At 46.2% G+C, this 23,533-nt stretch overlaps 1 protein-coding gene across 8 annotated transcripts in view; it reads left to right on the forward strand.

Moving 5' to 3' along the window:
* Window positions 1–23,533, forward strand: part of abcc10 (ATP-binding cassette, sub-family C (CFTR/MRP), member 10) — a 164,151-nt gene that overhangs the window by 127,902 nt on the left and 12,716 nt on the right. For 6 of the 8 annotated variants that reach the window (XM_059645109.1, XM_059645110.1, XM_059645108.1 and 3 more), the window contains 3 exons: window positions 4,495–4,748; window positions 21,245–21,390; window positions 21,489–21,586. In XM_059645109.1, coding sequence (XP_059501092.1) covers window positions 4,495–4,748; window positions 21,245–21,390; window positions 21,489–21,586 — 498 coding nt within the window. Of the gene's footprint in view, window positions 1–4,494; window positions 4,749–18,028; window positions 18,259–21,244; window positions 21,391–21,488; window positions 21,587–23,533 lie in introns of those variants that run through there. The other 2 variants (XM_059645111.1, XM_059645112.1) reach the window with 2 other exon arrangements.

Consider the following 23,533-nt stretch of genomic DNA (forward strand, 5'->3'; position numbering starts at 1 on the left):
GTCATTCCTACACTTGCTATTCAGCTGTTGACACTTTATTCACACTGTCTACACTCTTGATCACCTGCAGACACTTATTATTCAGCCTGTTGACAATCCACTCACACCATTTGTATGCGCTTTTGATTTCGCTACTTATAAATTCTGTGCCTGTGTGTTTCCCTTCCCTTCACTTCACCTAATGAAGGAACAGCGCTCTGAGGGCTTGTGATCTCAAATAAACTGTCAGTCTATAAGCTGGTATTGTGCAACTTCTGACCTTTTCCACCCAGCCTAACACCAGCACCTCCACATTAGTTGCAGGAGGCAGGGGGGATGGTTGAAGTGGGTTTTTGTGCTTGGATGCCTGTGTCCAGTGGTGTACCTCAGGTTTCACTGATAGAGTCTTTGCTGTTTATTGTGCACATTATTGATATAGACACAGATAACATGAAAATTTGGTGATGTGTTTAAGAGCGAAGTGGAAAGTGTTAGACAACAGGGCAGTTTAGATTAGATTCCTTACAGTGTAGAAACAGGCCCTTCGGCCCAACGAGTCCACACTGCCCCTTGAAACATCCCACCCAGACGCATCCCTCTATGACCCACACACCCCTGAACACTGTGGGCAATTTAGCATGGCCAATCCACCTAACCTGCACATCTTTGGACTGTGGGAGGAAACCGGAGCACCCGGAGGATACCCACGCAGACACGGGGAGAATGTGCAAACTCCACACAGACAGTCGCCCGAGGCTGGAATTGAACCTGGGTCCCTGGTGCTGTGAGGCTGCTGTGCTAACCACTGAGCCACCATGCCACCTTTAGATGGGCTGAAACTGACAAATGGAACTTAATCCTGAAGAAATGTGAGTTGATGCATTTTGGCAAGACTAACAAGGCAAGGCAGTCAGTGATGAATAATAGGATCAGTGTAAGTATAGACCTTCAGAGAGACTTTGGTTAACATGCCCATAGATCATGGAAGGCAGCAGGACAGGTAAATATTAGTGAGCCAACAGTTGGAGTACTGTCTGCAGTTCTGCTTACCACATTATAGGGAATGTGTGATTGCACTGGAGAGTTACAGAGGACGTTCAGCAGCATGTTACTTGGGGTGGAGCCACTCTGCTATGAAGTGAGCCTAGGTAAACAGGGTTTGTTTTTCCAAGAGCAGAGTAGACTGAGAGGGAGATCTGATTGAGATGAACTACATTATGCATGGGGTGATTATGAAGGAACCCTTTCCCTTTGCACAGAGATCAAGAACCTTAGACTAGATTTAAGCTAAAGGCAGGAGGTTTAGAGGCAATGTAAAGAATGTTTTTCACCCAGAAGGTGGTGGGTAGCTGGAACTTAGGGATGGCACATTGGTTAGCATTGCTGCCTCACAGTGCCAGGGACCCAGGTTCGATTTCAGCCTTTGGCGGCTGTCTGTGTGAAGTTTCCATGTGCTCCTCACGTCCTTGTGGGTTTCCAATGTGTGCTGTGGTTTCCTCCCCCAGTCCAAAGATGTGCAGGTTAGGTGGATTAGCCATGCTAAGTTCTCCCGTACTGTACAGAGATGTGCAGGTTAGGAGGGTTAGCTATAGTAAATGCAGGCTTATGGAGATTGGGTGGGGGCTGGGTCTGGAGGAGAGTTGGTGCAGATTGCTTGGGCCGTTTAGCCTCTTTCTGCACGGCAGGAATTCTATGATTATAACTTACTACTAATGGGTGACAGAGATGGGAACCATCACAACATTTAAAAAATATTTGGCTGTCGAGGTGAGGAACCACAGGAAATGGGTGAGATACTAAACAAATGTTTTGCGTCAGTATTCATTGTGGAGAAAGACTTGGATGCAAGTGAACTTGCGGTAATAAATATTGATGTCTTGAGGACAGTTTATATTACCGAAGAGGAGATCTGGAGTCTTAAAACGCATAAAGGTAAATAAATCTCTTGGACCCAATCAAGTATTTCCCAGAACGTACTGGGAAGTTAGGGAAGAGATTGCTGGGCTCCTTGCTCGGATAGTTGTATCATCGATAGCAATGGGTAAGGTGTCAGAATTCTAGAGATTGGCTCCTCTGGTGCCATTATTTAAGAAAGGTTGTAAGGAAAAGCCAGGGAACTCTCGACCCGTGAGACTTGCATCAGTGATGGGTAAGTTGTTTGAGGGGATTCTGAGGGACAGGATCTACATGCATTTGGAAAGACATGGATTTTCGTGTCTTACTAACTTGATTGAGTTTTTTGAAGAAGTACTGGCTGATGGAGTTTAATTTAGGTCAATGAGATGTTGCATTTTGGTAAAGCAAACCAGGGCAGGACTTATATAGTTCATCGTAGAGCCCTGGGGAGTGTTGCTGAACAAAGAGACCGAGGGGTGCAGGTGCACACTTGGTGGTGGAAGGTGGTGTCCAAGAGAGACAGGGTGGTGAAGGAGATGTTTGGCATGCTTGCCTTTGTTGGTCAGTGTGTATAAGAGCTGGGATGTCATGTTGAGGCCATACAGGATGTTGGTGAAGCCACTTTTGGAATATTGCGTACAATTCTGGTCACCCTTCAGTAGGAAGGATGGTGTTAAACTTGACAAGGTGTGGAAAAGATTGGATATTGCCAGGACTGGAGGGTTTGAGCTATAGGGAGAGACTGAGTAGCCTGGGACTATTTTCCTTGGAGCGTTCGAGGCTGAGGGGTGACCTTATAGATGTTTATAAAGTCATGAGTTGCAAGGGTTGGGTGAATAGCCAAGGGTTTTTTTCCTCTGCAAGGCAGTCCAAAACTAGAAGTTATAGGTTTAAGAGATAATGGGAACTGCAGATGCTGGAGAATCCAAGATAATAAAGTGTGAAGCTGGATGAACACAGCAGGCCACGCAGCCTCTCAGGAGCACAAAAGCTGACGTTTCGGGCCTAGACCCTTCATCAGAGAGGAGGATGGGGAGAGGGTTCTGGAATAAATAGGGAGAGAGGGGGAGGTGGCAAGGCTGAAGAGATTATAAGGTTTAAGAGATTATAGAGTTAAAGGTTTAAGGTGAGATGGGAGAGACTTAAAAAAGACCTGAGGACGAACTTTTTCATGTGGAGGGTTGTGCATGTATGGAATGAGCTGCCAAAGGAGGTGGTGGAGGCTTGTATAATTACAACATTGAAAAGACATGCATGATGGGTACATGAATAAGAAGGGTTTCGAGGGATATGGGCCAAATGCTAGAAAATGCTCGGGATCTCTATGACTTTACAATGCTGCAGGGAGATGAGGGCCTTAATTATCAGAAACCACTTGTTATCAACTTCACTGATTTCAAGATGGCTCCTAGTCATATCCACAGCAGTCACCCTGGAACATCACAAGACATTTTGATGCAGTGTATTTACAGTTTTGAATTCTCCTACCTTGACCGCAGCTGCTGCGTCAGGACCAGTATTGAGCAACATGAACTCCTTCAACATCTTGACAGGAATAAGCCAAGGCTGTACACTTCCCACGCCATTTCCTGTTCAGTAGTCATTTCATTGTAATGATGGTGAAGGTGGAGCAGGTTTTGGCATCCTATGGCGACATAACCAGTTGATGGAGCTGGATTTCACAGTGTTGCCGAGCTGGCCAAAGAGTCAGGTCTGCTTCTAGATTTGTATTGAGAGTAGAAATGTCAAGATTGGTTGACATGTAAGCAGTACAAAGATTAAGACAATGATGATTGGATGGCAACTCCTAAAACCATCAATCAATTCTGCTACCAAGGTAACTCCATCTCCTGGGAGAATGATGTACTGATCAACATTCACACAAGAATTAGTCAAACAGCATCATTCTTTCTGTGACTCCAGTAGTTGTGGGCTTCAAAAACCATCATCACAACCATGAAGCTGCAACCCTACATGCCCGTAAGGGTACCAACTGCAAGCTGTCCCAGTGAAACAAGGAGGAGAATGACAAACATATAATCAAATTGGGCATCTACAACCAGATGTGTCGAGATAAGATCTTGGGTATCACTTGAAGAAACAACATCATCAAGTGCTGCACACGGCAGGACAAAGGTATCATCAGGACATCGCGATCGAGAGTTCACTGACTGGCTGAATTTATATTTTGCCTATTGGACATTCTTGATATAGCTGAATGGACACCACTGGGCAGGAAAGGAAGACTTGGCTAGTGAAAGGAAACCTGGCAAAGTATGTTTAAGGAAAGCCTTCAAGAGGAAGGACCCACCCAAACTGGAATTAGAGAGATTGCAATGGACTGGGATTGCTGGCAACGTCTTATTGTTCATTATCCTGCACAAGACCAAAGGAACTAAGCCAGTTGAGGTAAGTTGTATAAAGGAATCCAAAGCCTTTGTCCGTATGATACAAAGTACAGCATTACTGAGTGTTGCTGTGTCTGTGTCATGCAAATAACATTTAGTTGTTTCTGCAACCACCTTGACATACAACACACATATAACCTGTCTTGCAATCTACAATAGAACACTGTCTCTGTACTCTACTATGTAACCTGTTCTGTTTATATCCTTTTAGGTTCCTCCTTCTTGGCCACAGCATGGTACGATAGTGTTTAAGAATGTGGTCCTTATATATCGGGAGGGGCTTCCTAACGCACTCGATGGAATTAGTCTGAAGATTAATGCGGGTGAGAAAGTGGGAATTGTTGGACGGACAGGCTCAGGAAAATCAACTTTGTTTCTCGCGCTCTTCCGGATGGTGGAGTTGAATAAGGGTCAGATTCTCATTGACAACATTGATATAAAAACGGCCAGCTTGCTGGACATTCGGTAAGCGATTGTGTTTCTTGGTTCTAGTTCCATTTGTCACCTTGACGGTGAGGGAGGATTATCTCTGTGCACTGTCGGTGGAAGCAGGTGTTAAATACGATGGCCAGTTAGTGAAGGATGGCATACTTGATTCTCATCTTTATCCTTTTACAAGGTTATTTACAGGGGTATACATCTCATTCTCTGTACAGGCAGATAAATCCTTTCTGCCGACTCATACATATGAGAACAGATGAGCCCACTGATCAATGCACTGTGGCAGGTATCAGCAGTCAATAATATATGAATTTTATTAATTGTCCATGGGATGTGTTGTGAGAGGGCATGTCAGCATCTGTTGTCCAACACTAATTGCCCTGGAGAAACAGTACTGAGCTGCTTTCATTGAACTGCTGCAGTCCTCAGGGTTTAAGTACACCCACAGTGTAGTTAGGAAGGAATTCCAGGCGTTTGACCCAGCAACACTGAGGAAGTGGTTCTATCATTCCAATCCAGGATGGGGAGTTACTTGATGGGCAGTGTTTGTGTTTTAGTGTTCCCAAGCATCTGCTGCCCTTGAATTCCATCTGTCATTTCGGGTAGTCCAGATTCCAGTTTGGGGAGGTGCTGTCAGAGGAGCCTTGAATCAGAAAAAGAGTCCAATGTGGGGATGTTAGCTAATAATTTCACAATATCCAGGTAGTTAGCATGTCCTGCAAAACAGTATGAGTGTCATTGTTTGACAATCAGTGGCATTGCGATCACCGAATCCTCCAAGTTAGCATCTTTGGGGTTATCATTGACGAGAAACTCAAGTGGACCTTAGCACAGAGCAGGTCAGAGGCTAGGAACTCAGCTCCTGACTCCCCAAAACCTGTCTATCAAGGTGCAAGTCTGGAAAGTGATGGAAACACATTCCACCCCCAGCACTCCCCACCAGCACCCCCCCCACCTCCTATTCTCTGGTTGGGTACGGATCCAACAACATTCAAAAAGTTCAACACCATCCAGGGGCAAAGAAGCATGCTTAAATGCATCACATCTGCTCCCTCTATCACTGACACTGTGGCAGTTTCATGTATTATGTACACAATGCCTTTGCAGAAATTCACCAAAGATCCTTAGACAATACCTTCCAAACCCGCAGTCACTTCCATCTAGAAGGACAAGGGTAGCAGGTATATGGGAACATCACCACCTTCAATTTCCCCTCCAAGCCACGCACGATCCTTACTTGGAAATATTATCACCGTTCCTTCAGTGTTGCTGGGTCAAAATCCTGGAGTTCCCTCCCTAACAGCATTGTGTGTCTTCCTACAGCACATGGACTACAGTGGTTCAAGAAGACAGCTCACTACCGTCTTCTCAAGGGCAACTAGGGATGGCCAATAAATGCTGGTGCAACCAACAATGACCACTTCTCACCATAAGGCCATAAGACATAGGAGTGGAAGTAAAGCCATTCGGCCCATCAAGTCCACGCCGCCGTTTAAATCATGGCTGATGGGCATTTCAACACCACTTTCCTGCACTCTCCCCATGGCCCTTGATTCCTTTTGAGATCAAGAATTTGTCGATCTCTGCCTTGAAGGCATCCAACGTCCCAGCCTCCACTGCACTCTGTGGCAATGAATTCCACAAGCCCACCACTCTCTGGCTGAAGAAATGTCATCTCATTTCCATTTTAAATTTACCCCCTCTAATTTTAAGGCTGTGCCCACTTGTCCTAGTCTCCCTGCCTAACGGAAACAACTTCCTAGCATCCACCCCTTCTAAACCATACACTATCTTGTAAGTTTCTATTAGATCTCCCCTCAACCTTCTAAACTCTAATGAGTACAATCCCAGGATCCTTAGCCATTCATCATACGCTAAATCTACCATTCCAGGGATCATCCGTGTGAATCTCCGCTGAACTCGCTCCAGGCCTAGTATGTCCTTCCTGAGGTGTGGGGCCCAAAATTGGACAAAGTATTCTAAATGGGGCCTAACTAGAGACTTATAAAGCCTCAGAAGCACATCGCTGCTTTTATATTCCAACCCTCTTGAGATAAGCGACAACATTACATTTGCTTTCTTAATTACAGACTCTACCTGCAAGTTAACCTTTACAGAATCCTGGACCAACACTCCCAGATCCCTTTGCACTTCTGATTTGCGAATTTTTTCACCGTTTAGAAAATAGTCCATGCCTGTATTCTTTTTTCCAAAGTGCAAAACCTCACGTTTACTCACATTGAATTTCATCAGCCATTTCCTGGACCACTCTCCTAAACTGTCTAAATCTTTCTGCAGCTTCCCCACCTCCTCAGTGCTACCTGCCTGTCCACCTATCTTTGTATCATCGGCAAACTTCGCCAGAATGCCCCCAGTCCCTTCATCCAGATCGTTAATATATAAGGGGAAAACAAATCAGGATTTCTGGAAATAGAACAAAAAATTGTGGATGCTGGAGATGTGAAACATAAGCAGAAATTTCTTGTGAAACTCTGCAGGCCTGGCAAGATCTGTAGGAATAAAGTAGAGTTCATGTTTCAAGTTTGGAGACTTCACCAGAACTGCTAGCAGCTCAGAGAAACTGGTATTTATGCTGACTCGGAGACAAAACAAAAATCCGATCAAAGATGAGCAGAAGCTCTTTAAGGTGGGCATACCTGGAAGAGATGTAGCAGTGTGACTTAAAAACAAAAACAAACAAAGAATTGCAGACACTGGCGATCTGCAACAAAAATAGGAATCGCTGGAGAAACTTCTTGCTAATGCTTAACTTTAATGAATGGCAGATAAAAGAGAGGACTCCAAATCTTCCACAAAACTGAAATTGTACCCCCTTAAAAACAATAATCACACACTCACTCATGAGAACATGAGAAATAGGAGCAGGAATAGACCATGTGGCCTGTCAAGCCTGCTCTCCCATTCTGTAAGATCATGGCTGAACTTTTTGTGGGTTCAGCTCCGCTTACCACCAACCCTACAACCCCGAACCTCACCATAATCCTTAATTCCTCTACTGTTCAAAAGACCATCTTTGCCCTGAAAGCATTCACAATTAAAATAGCCAAAAGGCAGGTGGGTATGTCACAAATGAAACGAACCTGTACATTTGGATCAAAATTCTGAAGATCAAAGAGTGGGTTAAATTGTCTCATACGACTGCTTTTACGCTTTAACGCTGTTATCTGTAAAGTGATGGTCACTTCCTTCTTTGAGCATGGATCCAGAGTATTTAGGTCTGTTTTTGCGAGAATCGTTTCTTTTAAGCTTCTTTGATTTCCTCACTTTTTCACCTCCATGAAGCGAGGAAGAGCAGTGGGACGTTTTCAGTTTGCAGATTTAGGGTATCTCTGGCTGCCCTGCAACAAACCTCGATTTGCAACAAACTACAGATCAGCTGATATGAAGGCTTTTGTTTGGCAGTACCTCACTGACAGAAAAGATTCTTGGTGCCATCCAGTTTCACTGCTTCGGAAAATAACATTATCTTCCATAGCTAAAAATGTGTACCATTGACTTTTCCAAGTAGTAAAATTCTTCCTATATTTCAGTTACATAGCAGTCCAACTTCTTCAGTTTATAGTACAAAAGGTGATCCCTTACACAGCAGAGAAGTAAACCAAGCAGGGATCTGTTTGAAGCTTTCAAAATCATGACCAGTCTGGATAAAATGAACAGAATCTGTTCCCACTCATAAAAGGGTCGAGGATGAGAGGGCATAGATTTAAAGAAGTGTTTTGCAAAAGTAACAAATGTGACGTGGGAAGAAATTTTTCCCACAATCAACGGTTTATGTCTGAAATACACTGTGTCGCAGTGTGGTGGCGTTGGATTCAACGGAGTATTCAAAAAGGCCCTGGAAAGTTCTTAAAATACAGTGTGTGGCAGTGAAACGGGAAAAGACAGGAGAAAGGCACAAAATCATAATGCCTAAAATAAACCTGGCAATTTAATATAGAACATTAGAGCACAGTACAGGCCCTTCGGCCCTTGATGTTTTGCCGACCTGTCATACCAATCTGAAGCCCATCTAACCGACACTATTCCATGTATGTCCATATGCTTGTCCAATGACGACTTAAATATACTTAAAGTTGGCGAATCTACTACCGTTGCAGGCAAAGCGTTACATTCCCTTACTACTCTCTGAGTAAAGAAACTACCTCTGACATCTGTCCTATATCTTTCACCCCTCAATTTAAAGCTATGCCCCCTCGTGCTCGCCATCACCATCCCAGGAAAAAGGCTCTCCCTATCCACCCTATCTAACCCTCTGATTATCTTATGTATCAATTAAGTCACCTCTCAACCTTCTTCTCTCTCATGAAAACAACCTCAAGTCCCTCAGCCTTTCCTCGTAAGACCATCCCTCCATACCAGGCAACATCCGAGTAAATCTCCTCTGCACCCTTTCCAAAGCTTCCACATCCTTCTGATAATGCGGTGACCAGAACTGTGCGCAATACTCCAAGTGCGGCCGCACCAGAGTTTTGTACAGCTTCACCACAACCTCTTGGTTCCGGAACTCGATCCCTCTACTAATAAAAGCTAAAACACCGTATGCCTTCTTAACAGCCCTGTCAACTTGGGTGGCAACTTTCAATGATCTGTGTACATGGACACCGAGATCTCTCTGCTCATCTACACTAACAAGAATCTTACCATTAGCCCAGTACTTTGCCTTCTGGTTACTCCTACCAAAGTGCATCACCTCACACTTGTCTGCATTAAACTCTATTTGCCACCTCTAAGTCCAGCTCTGCAGCTTATCTATGTCTCTCTGTAACCTACAGCATCCTTTGTCACTATCCACAACTCCACCGACCTTAGTGTCATCTGAAAATTTACTAACCCATCCTTCTATGCCCTCATCCAGGTCTTTTATAAAAATGACAAACAGCAGTGGACCCAACACCGACCCTCGCGGTACACCACTAGTAACTGGTCTCCAGGATGAACATTTCCCGTCAACTACCACCCTCTGTCTTCTTTCAGCAAGCCAATTTCCGATCCAAACTGCTATATCTCCCACAATTCCATTCCTCCGCATTTTGTACAATAGCCTACCGTGGGGCACCTTATCGAACGCCTTGCTGAAATCCATATACACCGCATCAACCGGTTTACTCTCATTACCTGTTTGGTCACCTTCTCAAAGAACTCAATAAGATTTGTGAGGCACGACCTAACCTTCACAAAACTGTGGTGACTATCCCTAATCAATTTATTCTTTTCTGGATGATTATAAATCCTATCTCTCATAACTTTTTCCAATACTTTACCAACAACTGAGGTAAGGCTCACTGGTCTGTAATTTCTAGACAAACTCAGCATGTTTGGCCGCATGTCGAGAGAAAACATTTTGAGTCCAGTGACCCTTCTTCAGAACTGAAAATCTCTTGGAGTAGGTTGGTGTATATGCTGACTACGGGGGAGGGAGGGAAAAGTAGCAAGCAGATAGATGGAGACAGATTCCAGGGAGACTGGGGGTGGGAGAGAGAAAGAGGAAAAAAAGTTAAAGGGATTGTTGATTGTAAGCTGGGGAAGAGGAGAAGCTAAATAGCGGGTATGATGAGGTGAAAATGGAAAAGTCCTGGGAAAAATTGATGTCCAGAGCGATCTGGGTGTTCAGGTCCATTGTTCCCTGAAGGTGGCAACGCAGGGCAATGGAATGGTCAAGAAGGCATAAGGCGTGCTTTCCTTCGTGGGACGGTTTTTTGAGTACAAGAGTTGGCAGTCATGTTACAGTTGTATAAGACTGGTTCGGCCACATTTAGAGTACTGTGTACAGTTCTGGTCACCACATTACCAAAAGGATGTAGATGCTTTGGAGACGGTGCGGAGGAGGTTCACCAGGATGTTGCCTGGTATGGAGAGCACTAGCTATGAAGAAAGGTTGAGTATATTAGGATTATTTTCATTAGAAAGATGGAGATTGAGGGCGGACCTGATTGAGGTCTACAAAATCATGAGGGATACAGACAGGGTGGATAGCAAAAAGCTTTTTCCCCAGAGTGGGGTACTCAATTACTAGGAGTCATGAGTTCAAGGTGAGAGGAGGAAAGTTGCTGGGAGATATGCTTGGAAAGCTCTTTATGCAGAGAATGGTGGGTGCCTGGAATGCGTTGCCAGTGGAGGTGGTAGGCGCAGACACGCAAGTGTCTTTTAAGATATATCTGGACAGGTACATGGATGGGCAGGAAGCAAAGGGATACAGACCCTTAGAAAATAGATGACAGGTTAGACAGAGGATCTCGATACGCACAGGCTTGGAGACCTGAAGAGCCTGTTCCTGTGCTGTAATTTTCTTTGTTCTTTGATCCATCATAACAGGACCTGAACTGGGTAAAAGGAGTTTGAACTTGATATTGAGCCTGGAAGGCTACAGGATCTGCGAGTGGAGAGTGAGATACTGTTCTTCCAGCTTGCACTGTGTTGCACTGAAACACTGCTACCAGCTCGAGACAGGGATCTTGCCTAGGGAACTGTTCTGAGGGAGGGTCACCAGACCCGAAATGTTAACTGTGATTTAGTCATCACCGATGCTTCCAGACCTGCTGAGCTTTTCCAGCAACTTCTGTTTTGTTTATGAATTGGAAGCAAGGGTCATTTTTACAGACAGAAAGTAGGTGTCCCCTGGAGCTGTCTGCACTTCTTTCCCATTACTCACTCAACATGGGCGAGCAGATCCTCCTGGCCATTCTCCTGGCCTACCTGACATTCATCACAACCTAATGTACTGCCTTTGCTGCTCACAATGTGGTCTCCTCTACATTGACAAAACAAAACATAAACTGGGTGACCATTTTGCGGAACATCTACATTCTGTCTGGAAAAAAAGATCCTGAGCTTCCGATTGCCTGCCACTTTAACATGTCACCCTGTTCCCTGGCCAACATCTCTGTCTCAGGCTTGCTGCAGCACTCCAGTGAAGCCCAACACAAACTCGAAGACAACACCTCATTTTCCACCTGTGGATCCTGCATCCCTCCACACTTAATACCAAGTTCGATAATTTTAGGGCTTGAGGCATTTTCTACCAAATCTTTGCTCCAACCCTAATCTCCAGGCCTCGTTATCACATGCAACAAAAACAGAAATTGCAAGAAAAGCTCAACAGGTCTGGCAGCATTTGCGGGGAGAGAGCAGAGGTAACATTTCATGCCCTGTAACCCTTCCTCAGAACTGCAGATCTTGTTATCACATGGTCTGCTATTACACACCACCCATCGTCAGCCACTAATTATCCACTATTAGCTATTCATTCTCCCAAACTGACCATTATCCTCTCCTTTTTCTGTCCAACAGTTCTTCTCTCTCTTTGGGCTCTACCCTTACTTATCATTTCCTCCCAACACCTCCCCCCTCTTCTGCATATAAACAAGCCTTTTCCAAGCTACCTTCAGTTCTGAGGAAGGGTCACCAGACCTGAAACGTTAACTGATTTCTGAACACAGATGCTGCTAGACCTGCTGAGCTTTTCCAGCAATTTCTGCTTTTGATTCTACACATTGCACTGTGCCCAATTCAATTCATGGTGAGCGTTTCGAGTCCAATGACCCTTCTTTAGAACACTGTTTTCTCTTCACAGATGTTGCCAGACCTACTGGGTTTCTCCAACAATTTCTTTTTGTTTGTTTCAGGTCTCCAGAATTCAGAGATTGTTGTTTCATTTTCTGTTAAATTTATTGTCTAGTCTTTTAAGCTATGGCCTGTACTTCCAATTTTCAGTCCTCTTGCATAATCAGTTTTTTTCCCAGTTTCTGATATTACATTGGAGTCACTCTCACTGCTCATATTTTTCTTGCTTACTATCCTGTCTTTCAGATCGCACTGCCCATTCATGAACCTCAGTCCTTAACCATCACCCTGAACATTGTACCAAAATGTAAACTTTGCCAGTATCTTTTCCTGTACAACTCCCCAATGACCTCTGTTCATTCACCCGCTCATTCCAGAGTGTTTGTCACCCACGTATAAATAGGGAGGTCATTAGGACTTTAGGGAATTGAGGGGAAGGGAAGGGAAAAACTACAGGAATATAATGGTAAATAGAAAAGAAAGCAGCCGGTCACATGCGCAGGAGGGTTTAACTACATTGAAGATTTTGAAAGAAATTAAAAGGAAGGAACACTCAGGACATACTATTAATGGAGATGTTAGGATTCCAAAAAGAAGATATAAAAACTCACATAAAGACACGTTACCCATATGATCACAGCATTCCAAACAAGGTCGATGAGTTAACAGCACAAATCATCGCGACTGAGTATAATATAGTAGCCATTACAGAGATAGGATGCAAGATGGTCACCAATGGGAATTAAATTTCCAGGTGTATCTGACTATTTGGAAGGACAGACAGGAAGGTAAGGGAGGTAGTGTTGCACTGATGTTTCAGGATGACATCAGGGAGTAGTGAGAGATGATATAGGTTCAATGGAGAATAAGGTTGTATCCATTTGGGTGAAAATGATAAATTCAAAGAAAAAAAGTCACTGATAGGCGTAATCTATAGGCCACCAAATAATAAAATCACATTGGGACTGGCAATAAACAAAGAAATAGCTAATGACTATAAAAATGGTACAGCAATTATCATGGGGTATTTTTATCTACTTGTTGATTGGTTGAACCAGGTGAGTCAAGGCTGCCTGAGGAGGAGATCATAGAATGTATCTGCAGTAGTTTTCTTGAGCAGTATGTAATGGAACTGATGATGGAGCAAGCCTTCTTGGATCTGGTTCTCTGAAATGAGACAGTAATAATTAATTATCTCATAGTGAGACATCCTCTCAGAATGAGCGACCACAGTAAGTTTGAATGTAGAATGCAGATGAAAAGTGAGAAGATAAAATCCAACCAGATCCTGTGTTTAAACAAAGGAGACTACAATAAGATGAAGGAGGAGTTGGCTAAAGTAGACTGGAAGTAAAGACTTTATGGTGGGACCGTTGAGGAAAAGTGAGGACTTCCAAAGCATTTCTTTTAAAGTGCTCAGCAAAAGGAATGATCAGCCATGGATGTCTAAGGAAATAATGGAGGCAATCAAAGTGAAAGATAAGGCATGCAGTGTGGCAAAGACCAGTGGGAAACTAGAAGCTTGGGAAATCTTTAAAGGTCAACAGAAAGCCACAATAAAAGCTATAAAGAAGAGTTAGATAGATTATGGGAGTAAACTAGCTCAGAATATAAAGACAGATAGCAAATGTTTCTACAAATACGTAAAATGAAAACGAGTGCCTAAGGTAAACATTGGTCGTTTAGAAGATGAGAAGGAGGGAAATGAGGAATAGCTGAGGCAATGAACAGGTATTTTGTGTAAGTCTCCACAGTGGACGACACTAATAACATACCACAAATTGATGACAAGTAGACTAAGGTAGGGCTAAGGGCCTAGACATGATCATTATCACGAACGAGGTTATGTTGGGCAAGCTAATGGTGCTAAAGGTAGACAGGTCTCCTAGCCCCGATGGAATGAATGCACTCATGGTAATATTCCAAAATTCGATAGACTGTGGGCCATTACAGCAGATTGGAAAACTGCAAATGTGACATCACTGTTTAACAAAGGAGGTGGACAAAAGATGGCGAATTATAGGCCAGTTAGCTTAACCTCTGTCGTGGGGAGAAATTTATTAGCATGGATTGAGGATTGGATAACTAACAGGAAGCAAAGCATGGGGATAAATGAGTGTTTTTCGAGTTGGCGAACAGTGGCTAGTGGTGTACCTCAGGGATTAGTGTTAGGACTGCAATTGTTTACAATTTACGTATATGATTTGGAGTTGGGGATCATGTGCAGTGTGTCAAAGTTTGTGGATGACACTAAGATGAATGGTAGAGCAAACTGCACAGAGGACTTTGAAAATTTGCAGAGGGATATAGATAGTTCAAGTGAGTTGGCAAAGGTCTGGCAGATGGAGTACAAAGTCAATAAATGTGAAATCATCCATTTTGGTAGGACTAATGGTAAAAGGGACTATTATTTTAATGGTGAAAAATTGCAGTATGCTGCTGTGCTGAGGGACCTGGGTGTCCTTGTAAATGAATCAAAAACGTTGGTTTTGCAGATACAACAGGTAGTTGAGAAGGCAAATGGAATTTTGACCTTCTTTGCTAGAGGGATTGAGTTTAAAAACAGGGAGGTTATTGTTGCAGCTATATCAGGTGTTGGTGAGGTCACACCTGGAGTACTGTGTTCAGTTTTGGTCTCCTTACTTGAAAAAGGATGTACTGGCACTGGAGAGGGTGTAGAGGAGGTTCACTCGGTTGATTCCAGAGTTGAGCCAGCCCAGTTAGTCCCCTCCCCCCACTGCACCACACAACCAGGCCAGCTCTTCCCCTCCACCCACTGCATCCCAAATCCAGTCCAGCCTCTCTCTGCCTCCCTAACCTGTTCTTCCTCTCACCCATCCCTTCCTCCCACCCCAAGCCGCACCTCCATCTCCTACCTATAAACCTCATCCCACCTCCTTGACCTGTCCGTCTTCCCTGGACTGACCTATCCCCTCCCTACCTCCCCACCTATACTCTCCTCTCCACCTATCTTCTTTTCTCCCCATCTTCGGTCCGCCTCCCCCTCTCTCCCTATTTATTCCAGAACCCTCACCCCATCCCCCTCTCTGATGAAGGGTCTAGGCCCGAAACGTCAGCATTTGTGCTCGTGAGATGCTGCTGGGCCTGCTGTGTTCATCCAGCCTCACATTTTATTAGCCAGAGTTGAGATGTTGGTTTATGAGGACAGATGGAGTAGACTGTGACTATACTGATTGGAATTTAGAAGAATGAGAGGGGATCTTATAGAAAAGTAAACAATTATGAAAGGAATATATAAGATAGAAACAGGGAGAATGTCTCCACTGGTAGGTGAAACTAGAACAAGAGGGCATAGCCTCAAAATTGGGGAGCAAATGTAAAATTGAATTGAGGAGGAAGCCGTGCACCCAAAGGGTTGTGAATCTGTGGAATTCTCTGCCCAGTGAATTCATTGAGGCTTCCTTATTGAATGTTTTTAAAGCTAAGATAGATAATTTTTTAAATAGTAAAGGAATTAAGGGTTACAGTGAGAGGGTGAGTAAATAGGACTCAGGCCATGAAAAGATCACCCATGATTCTATTGAATGGCAGAATAGGCTGGAAGAGCCACATGGGTCTACTCCTGCTAGTGGTTTTTATGTGCTTATGTACCCACTGTGGAGGCTGTTCATCGGATGTGATAGCTTTGCTGTGTGTTTAGTGATCACTCACTTGGTCGCTTTCTGACCCTTGATCAAGGCTATTTTGTTCTTCCGAGCCCCTCATTGAAAAATATCAACATTTAAAGTGCCAGGTGCCACTCTTAGTAATGTATATTTTACTGATCAGCCTATTCAGAAATGTTATGACATGCCTCTGGAGCAGCTAGGACTTGAATCTAGGACTCTTGGTTCAGAGGTAGGGACACTGCCACTGCACCACAAAAGCCCTTAAAATGCCGTGAACAATGACTGCTGTGAATTGGATTTGAACCGAGGTTGCTGTGGCCACAGCACTGAGCAGTAACCACTGTACAATCACAACACTGCAGGCCAAACTACGTTCACATGCGATTGCTCGGAATATGAGATTTTTGTAATTCATCACAATATTGCAAAGAATCAGCACTAATAGTTTGATTGCCATGGTTGCTGAGTACTGTCTTCATATCACGAGTTAGTACAGTCAAAGGTCTTCCATTCACTGAGACCTCTCAGAGAATATGACATTTCCTCAGCTCTGTTCGATCTCAGAAAATCCCACACAATGCCTCGGTGTTTGCCAAACTTTCTAGGAAACCTGAGCCTGAGTGAAAATCTCTTCCCCTTTATGTGATGTATGTCAATGATCTGTGAAAAAATCCTCAGGTTAAGTGAATTCAACATCAATATTGTCAAAAATGTTGTGGTCTCAATTTGTCATTACTTAAATCTGGTAGTTTTCTTATCCTCATGATGTATTAATGCAGAAATATTAAAACTAGTAACCTTATTATTAGCTCTCTGATGAAGGGTCTAGGCCCGAAATGTCAGCTTTTGTGCTCCTGAGTTGCTGCTTGGCCTGCTGTGTTCATCCACCTCCACACTTTGTAACCTTATTATTGACTCTGCCTCACACACAACCACATTACTGACTGTCTTTCATACACACCCCAACACTGACACTCTCTCACATACACACAGACCCCGACACTGACTCTCTCACATGCACGCACTCCGATACTGACAGTCTCTCTCACACACATACCTTGACGCTGACTCTCTCTCTCTCTCTCTCACACACACACACACACACACACACACACACACACACACACACACACACACACACACAAAAACACACACACACACACACACCCTGACACTGACTGTCCCACATACCCTGACACTGACTGTCTCTCTCACACACACATACCCTGATGCTGACTCTCTCACACACATACCCCGATGCTGACTCTCTCACACACACACAGATACCCCGACACTGACTGGCCCTCTCACACAGACATACCCTGACGCTGACTCTCTCTCTCACACACACACACACACAAACACACACACACATACCCCAACACTGACGGTCTCTCTCACACACACACCCCGACGCTGACTCTCTCCACACACGCCTCACGCTGACCCTCTCACACACACATACCCTGACACTGACGGTCTCTCTCACACACACATCATGACACTGCCTGTCTCTCTCACACACAAACCCTGACGCTGACTCTCTCACACACACATACCCTGACGCTGACTCTGTCTCACATACACATACCCCGACGCTGACTCTCTCTCACACACACATACCCCGACACTGACTCTCTCACACACACATACCCCGACGCTGACTCTGTCTCACACACACGCACCCCAACACTGACGGTCTCTCTCACACCCGATGCTGACTCTCTCTCACACACACAACCACATTACTGACTGTGTCTCACACACACACCCCGACACTGACGGTCTCTCTCACACATGCACCATGACACTGACCGTCTCTCTTACTGTCTCTCTCACACACACTGGCACTGACTCTGTCTCACGCGGACCTGCACGCACGCACACCCTGACACTGACTGTCTCACGTATACACGCCCCGAAGGTTGACACTGACTCAGTTGAGTTAATTAAGAACTGAAAGCATACTGTCCGGGTGCCTATCAGCTTGGTATAGCAACTGCTCTGTCCAGGGCTGTAAGAAACTGCAGAACGTGGTGTGTACAGCAGCCGACCTTCCATCCATGGACTCCATTTACACTCTGTCTGCCACAGAAAGGGTGCCAACATCATCAAAGACCCATCATACCCCGGTGATGATCTCCTGCAGAAGTTAGAAGGCAGAAAGTACAGAAAGCTGAACACAAGCACAAGCAGTTCAGGAACAGCTTCTTCCTGGCTATTGTCAGACTGTTGAAATGGACTCTCTTGCCTCAAATTATGCTGATTTTTCTAACCTTGATCTTGCCTAGCACACACTGTGTGCAATGTAACCTGTATGCCTCTGTCCAAGTCTTTTTGATCTGTACATCCTTGCTTACTATGATCTGCTTCTACTGCTTGTAAGCAGAGCTTTTCACTGTACTTCGGTACATGTGACAATAAATCAATTAATTAATCAAACACTGACTGTTTCACACACACACTTTTGACTCTGACTCTTGCACACATAACCCTCGACACTGAGTCTCAAATCCTCCCCTCTGTCACAGTCTCACATGTCAGTGTCGTACATGTGCCATATTCAGACTGGGCACAGAGTGTATGCCTCTGTGTGTGTGTGAGAGAGAGTGAGTGAGTTAGTCGGATTTGTTGTTGGAACTCCTCTGCTTCGTGACTTCTTTTTCTTCCTTTTTCCTTTTCTTTCTCTCTTACTCTTTCTTCTATCTCCAAAACACCGGAGGCAAATACTTCAGTGGCAGGTGCTGGCAGCAACTCCCCAGAGCAGCGAGCCCTGCAGCAGCGTGAGGGTTGCAAGCCCCAGAGCAGTGCAGGGAAGAGCTCCACAGCAGCATGCAGGAAGCAGCGCTGGAACATTGTGCAGGCAGCATGTCCCAGGGATAGCAGTGAAAGCGGGAGCAGGCAGAATGTCCTGGGGGCTGGCTTTGAGAGCGGGAGTAGCCAGCGTGTCCTGGGGGATAGCGGTGAGAGCAGAAACAGGCAGCGTGTCCCGGGGGATAGTGGTGAGAGCGGGAGCAGGCAGCATGTGCTGGAGAGTAGTGGTGAGAGCGGGAGTAGGCAGCGTGTCCAGGGGAATAGCAGTGAGAGCAGGAGCAGGCAGCGTGTCCCGGGGGCCAGCAGTGAGGCCGGAGCAGGCAGCGTGTCCTGGGGGATAGCGGTGAGAGCAGGAGCAGGCAGCAGGCAGCGTGTTCCGGGGCCCAGCAGTGACAGGGGAACAGGCAGCGTGTCCCGGGGGATAGCACTGAGAGTGAGAGCAGGCAGCATGTCCCAGGGGCCAGCTGTACGAGTGGGAGCAGGCAGTATGTGCTGGGGAGTAGTGGTGAGACCGGGAGCAGGCAGCGTGTCCCGGGGGATAGTGGTGAGACCGGGAGCAGGCAGCGTGTCGCGGGGGATAGCGGTGAGAGCGGGAGCAGGCAGCGTGTCCCGGGGGATAGCGGTGAGAGCGGGAGCAGGCAGCGTGTCCCAGGGGATAGCAGTGAGAACGGAAGCAGGCAGCATGTCCCAGGGGCCAGCTGTAGGAGTGGGAGGAGCAGCCAGCATGTGCTGGGGAGTAGTGGTGAGAGCAGGAGCAGGCAGCGTGTCCCGGGTGAGAGCGGGAGGAGGCAGCGTGTCCCGGGGGCCAACAGTGAGACCGGGAGCAGGCAGCGTGTCCCAGGGGCCGACGGTGCGAGCGGGAGCAGGCATTGTGTCCCGGGGGCCGACGGTGAGAGCGGGAGCAGGCAGCGTGCCCCGGGGGATAGCGGTGAGAGCGGGAGCAGGCAGCGTGATCTGGGGGATAGCGGTGAGAGCGGGAGCAGGCAGCGTGTCCCGGGGGATAGTGGTGAGAGCGGGAGCAGGCAGCGTGTCCCGGGGGATAGCGGTGAGAGCGGAAGCAGGCAGAGTGTCCCGGGGGATCGTGATGAGAGCGGGAGCAGGCAGCGTGTACCAGGGGCCAACGGTGAGAGCGGGAGCAGGCAGCATGTACCAGGGGCCAACGGCGAGAGCGGGAGCAGGCAGTGTGTCCCCGAGGCTGATGGTGAGAGCGGGAGCAGGCAGCGTGTCCCGGAGGATTGCGGTGAGAGCGGGAGCAGGCAGCGTGCCCCGGGGGATAGCGGTGAGAGCGGGAGCAGGCAGCGTGTCCCGGGGGATAGCGGTGAGAGTGGGAGCAGGCAGCGTGCCCCGGAGATAGCAGTGAGAGCGGGTGCAGGCAGTGTGTTCTGGTGGATGGTAGTGAGAGTGGGAGCAGGCAGCAGTCCAGGGGTCCGGCCATACAAGTGGGAGCCGGCTGCAAGTTCTGGGGGATAGCGGTGAGAGCAGGAGCAGGCACCGTGTCCTTGGGAATAGTCGTGAGAGCAGGAACAGGCAGTGGGTCCCAGGGGCCGTGGTGAGAGCCGGAGCAAGCAGCATGTCCTGGGGCTGGCGGTGAGAGCAGGTGAAAGTAGTGTGTTCCGGGGGCAGCAGGAGCGGGCGGCACCGAGGTAGTAAGAGCGGGAGCGTATGGCCCCGAGGTGGTGAGAGCGGGAGCGAATGGCCCCGAGGTGGTGAGAGCGGGAGCGAATGGCCCCGAGGTGGTGAGAGCGGGAGCGAATGGCCCCGAGGTGGTGAGAGTGGGAGCGTATGGCCCCGAGGTGGTGAGAGCGGGAGCGTATGGCCCCGAGGTGGTGAGAGCGGGAGCGGATGGCCTTGAGGCACCAGTGAGGGTGACGTCAAGCCTTGTGAGGAATGCAAGCCCAAGACTGTAATGTTGAACTAGTAGCCATGTTTATTTGTCCACACTTCAGTGAGGAGGACTGTCATGTTTAACTTCTTGGCTGGCTTTCTTTGTTTTTCTGTTTCATACTGAAATTCTGTGCCTTGGTACCTTGTACTGAAGGTGGCGCCTTAAGTGGCAGCTTGTAAACTTTTCACTGTACTCATGTGTGAGTATATGTGATTTTAAAAGCTAATTCTAATTCTAATACTAGTTAGTTACTTCATTAGTTCCTGGGGACATTAGTTTGCCTAAGTTGGCAGCTTCACCAATTTCACTACATTGAAAGTCTAGTGCAGATTAATTCCTCATGTATAGGTGACTGTAAGCTCTGAGTGTTGTCCTGAAGGTTCTCAGCTGATGATTTTGATTTGCCACCTCAGATATTCTTCACTTTCTGGGGAATCTGCTGGTTCAGTATTTGGATAATCAGGCCACTAGACCAGCACAAACCTAATTCTTCTTTCAGATTGATGAGCAGGAGAGAGCAAAGAGATAAAATAACAAGATGTGAATGATACTGCTCCAGCTCAGGGAGAGATGTATTTATATAACTCCATTTTGCTGGGAATTTTTTCCAGATCAAAACTGGCTATCATTCCTCAGGATCCATTCCTGTTCAGCGGAACAGTGCGGGAGAATCTGGATCCTCTGAGCCACCACCCAGACAGGGAGCTGCAGTCTGTTTTAAAGGAGTGTCATCTCCTGGATGTCATTCAGAGAATGGGTGAGGCCTGTTGTGACCGCGGTCAGTATGCTTTGTCAGTTGGTTCATTGTTTGTCTGTCTGTCACTGATCACTGTGCCATTTGTCTCTCCACATCAGGTGGATTGGATGCTGAACTCGGGGACAGGGGGAAGAATTTATCCATTGGACAGAGACAACTGATTTGCCTTGCGAGAGCACTTCTCACTAAAGCCAAGGTACTTACTCCGAAAGCTATCCGAGCATTAGGAATCATTTATATCTTCCCCTGTCTTCCCAGCCCCCTGCTCCTTCATGGACCTACAAATGCAATATCTTGTTTTGCCATCGAATGTATGTGTCACTGCTTTCCTTGCCAGATTAATGACCAACCCGAACACAACATAACAGCTCAGGATCCTGAGTGCTGGCATTTTGGGGGCACAATAGTTAACGTCATTCTATACATAAATTTAAAAACAAGAGGATAACTAGGGAGAAGGTAGGACCACTCGTGGATAAAGGAGGGCACTTGTGCTTAGAGGCAGAGGATGTGGATGAGATCCTAAATAAGTACCTTGCGTCAATACTCACCCAGGAGAAGGATATGGAGGACAGTGAGATTTATGTGGAGCATGCTAATATGGCCGAGCATTTTGAGATCAAGAAAGAAGTGGTGTTGGGCATCTTGAAGAAAATTAAAGTGGATAGGGCTCCAGGACTTTATACTGGGAGAGGCAAGAGAGGAGATTGCTGGACTTTGACCAAAATTTTCATATCCTCATTAGCCATAGGAGAGGTCCTGGAGGACTGATGAGTAGCTAACGTTGTTCCTCTGTTCAAGAAGGGAAATAGGGATAATCCAGAAAACTATAGACCAGTGAGTCTCACATTGGTAGTTGGGAAGCTATTGGAGAGAATTCTTAGGGGAGGGATTTACACATCTTTGGAAAAGCATGGCTTTGTGCAGGGCAGGTCATGTCTTACTAACTAGATTGAATTTTTCGAGCTGACAAAGGTGAAGAGGGTAGAGCGTGGATGTTGTTGACATGGATTTTAGTAAGACTTTTGACAAGGTCCCTCATGGTAGGCTCATCCAGAAGATTAAGATTATGGGATCCGTGGTGACTTGGTTGAGTGGATTCAGAATTGGCTTGTTCATAGAAGGCAGAGGGTAGGATTAGAAAGTTGATTTTCAGGCTGGAGGTTTGTGCCTCGTGGTGTTCCACAGGGATCAGTACTGGGACCTCTGCTGTTTGTGATATATTTAAATGACTTGGATGAAAATGTCGATGGATGGGTTAGTAAGTCCGCAGAAGATACAAAGATTGGTGGTGTTGTGGATAATGTGGAAGATTGTCAAAGGATTCAGTGGGATGTCGATCAGTTACAGATGTGGGCAGAAATTGCAGATGGAGTTTAAACGGAGTAAGTGTGAGATGCTGCACTGTGGGAGATCAAATGTTGAGGAAAAGCTTGCAGTTCATGGCAGGACTGTGAACAGCATTGGTGTACAGAGGGATCTTGGTGTTCAAGTCCGTAGCTCCCTGAAAGTAGCCACACAAGTAGACAAGGTGCTAAAGGAAGTGTATGGCATGTTTGCCTTTATTGGTCAGGGAATTGAATACAAGAGTCTGGATATCATGTTGCAGCTTTATAAGGCTTTGGTTAGGTCACATTGAGAATATTGTGCTGAATTGTGGTCGCCACATTCCAGGAAGGATGTGGAGGCTTTGGAGAGGGCACAGAAAAGATTTACCGGGATGCACCTGGATTGGAGGGTGTGAGCTATAAGGAGAGGCGAGAAACACTTGGGTTGTTTTCTCTGGAGCAGCAGAGGCTGAGGGGAGACTTGATAGAAGTCGATAAAATTATGAGATGCATTGATAGGGTTGAAGGTAAGAATCCATTTCCCAAGGTGGAAATATCTAAAACTAGGCGGCATGCATTTAAGGTGAGAGGGTGAAAGTTCAAAGGAGTTGTGAGGGGCAGGCCTTTTACACAGACAGTGATGGTGCCCAGGGTGGTGGTGGAGGCAAGTATGATAGGGGCATTTAAGGGACCTTTAGATGAGCACTTGAATATGCAAGGAATAGAGAGATATGAACCAAGGGCAGGCAGAAGTATTAGTTTAATTTGGCATTGTGTTTGGGACAACATTGTGGACCGAAGGGCCTGTTCCTGTG

The sequence above is a fragment of the Stegostoma tigrinum genome, chromosome 4 (genome assembly GCF_030684315.1).
Source record: "Stegostoma tigrinum isolate sSteTig4 chromosome 4, sSteTig4.hap1, whole genome shotgun sequence".
Taxonomy (NCBI): Eukaryota; Metazoa; Chordata; class Chondrichthyes; order Orectolobiformes; family Stegostomatidae; genus Stegostoma; species Stegostoma tigrinum.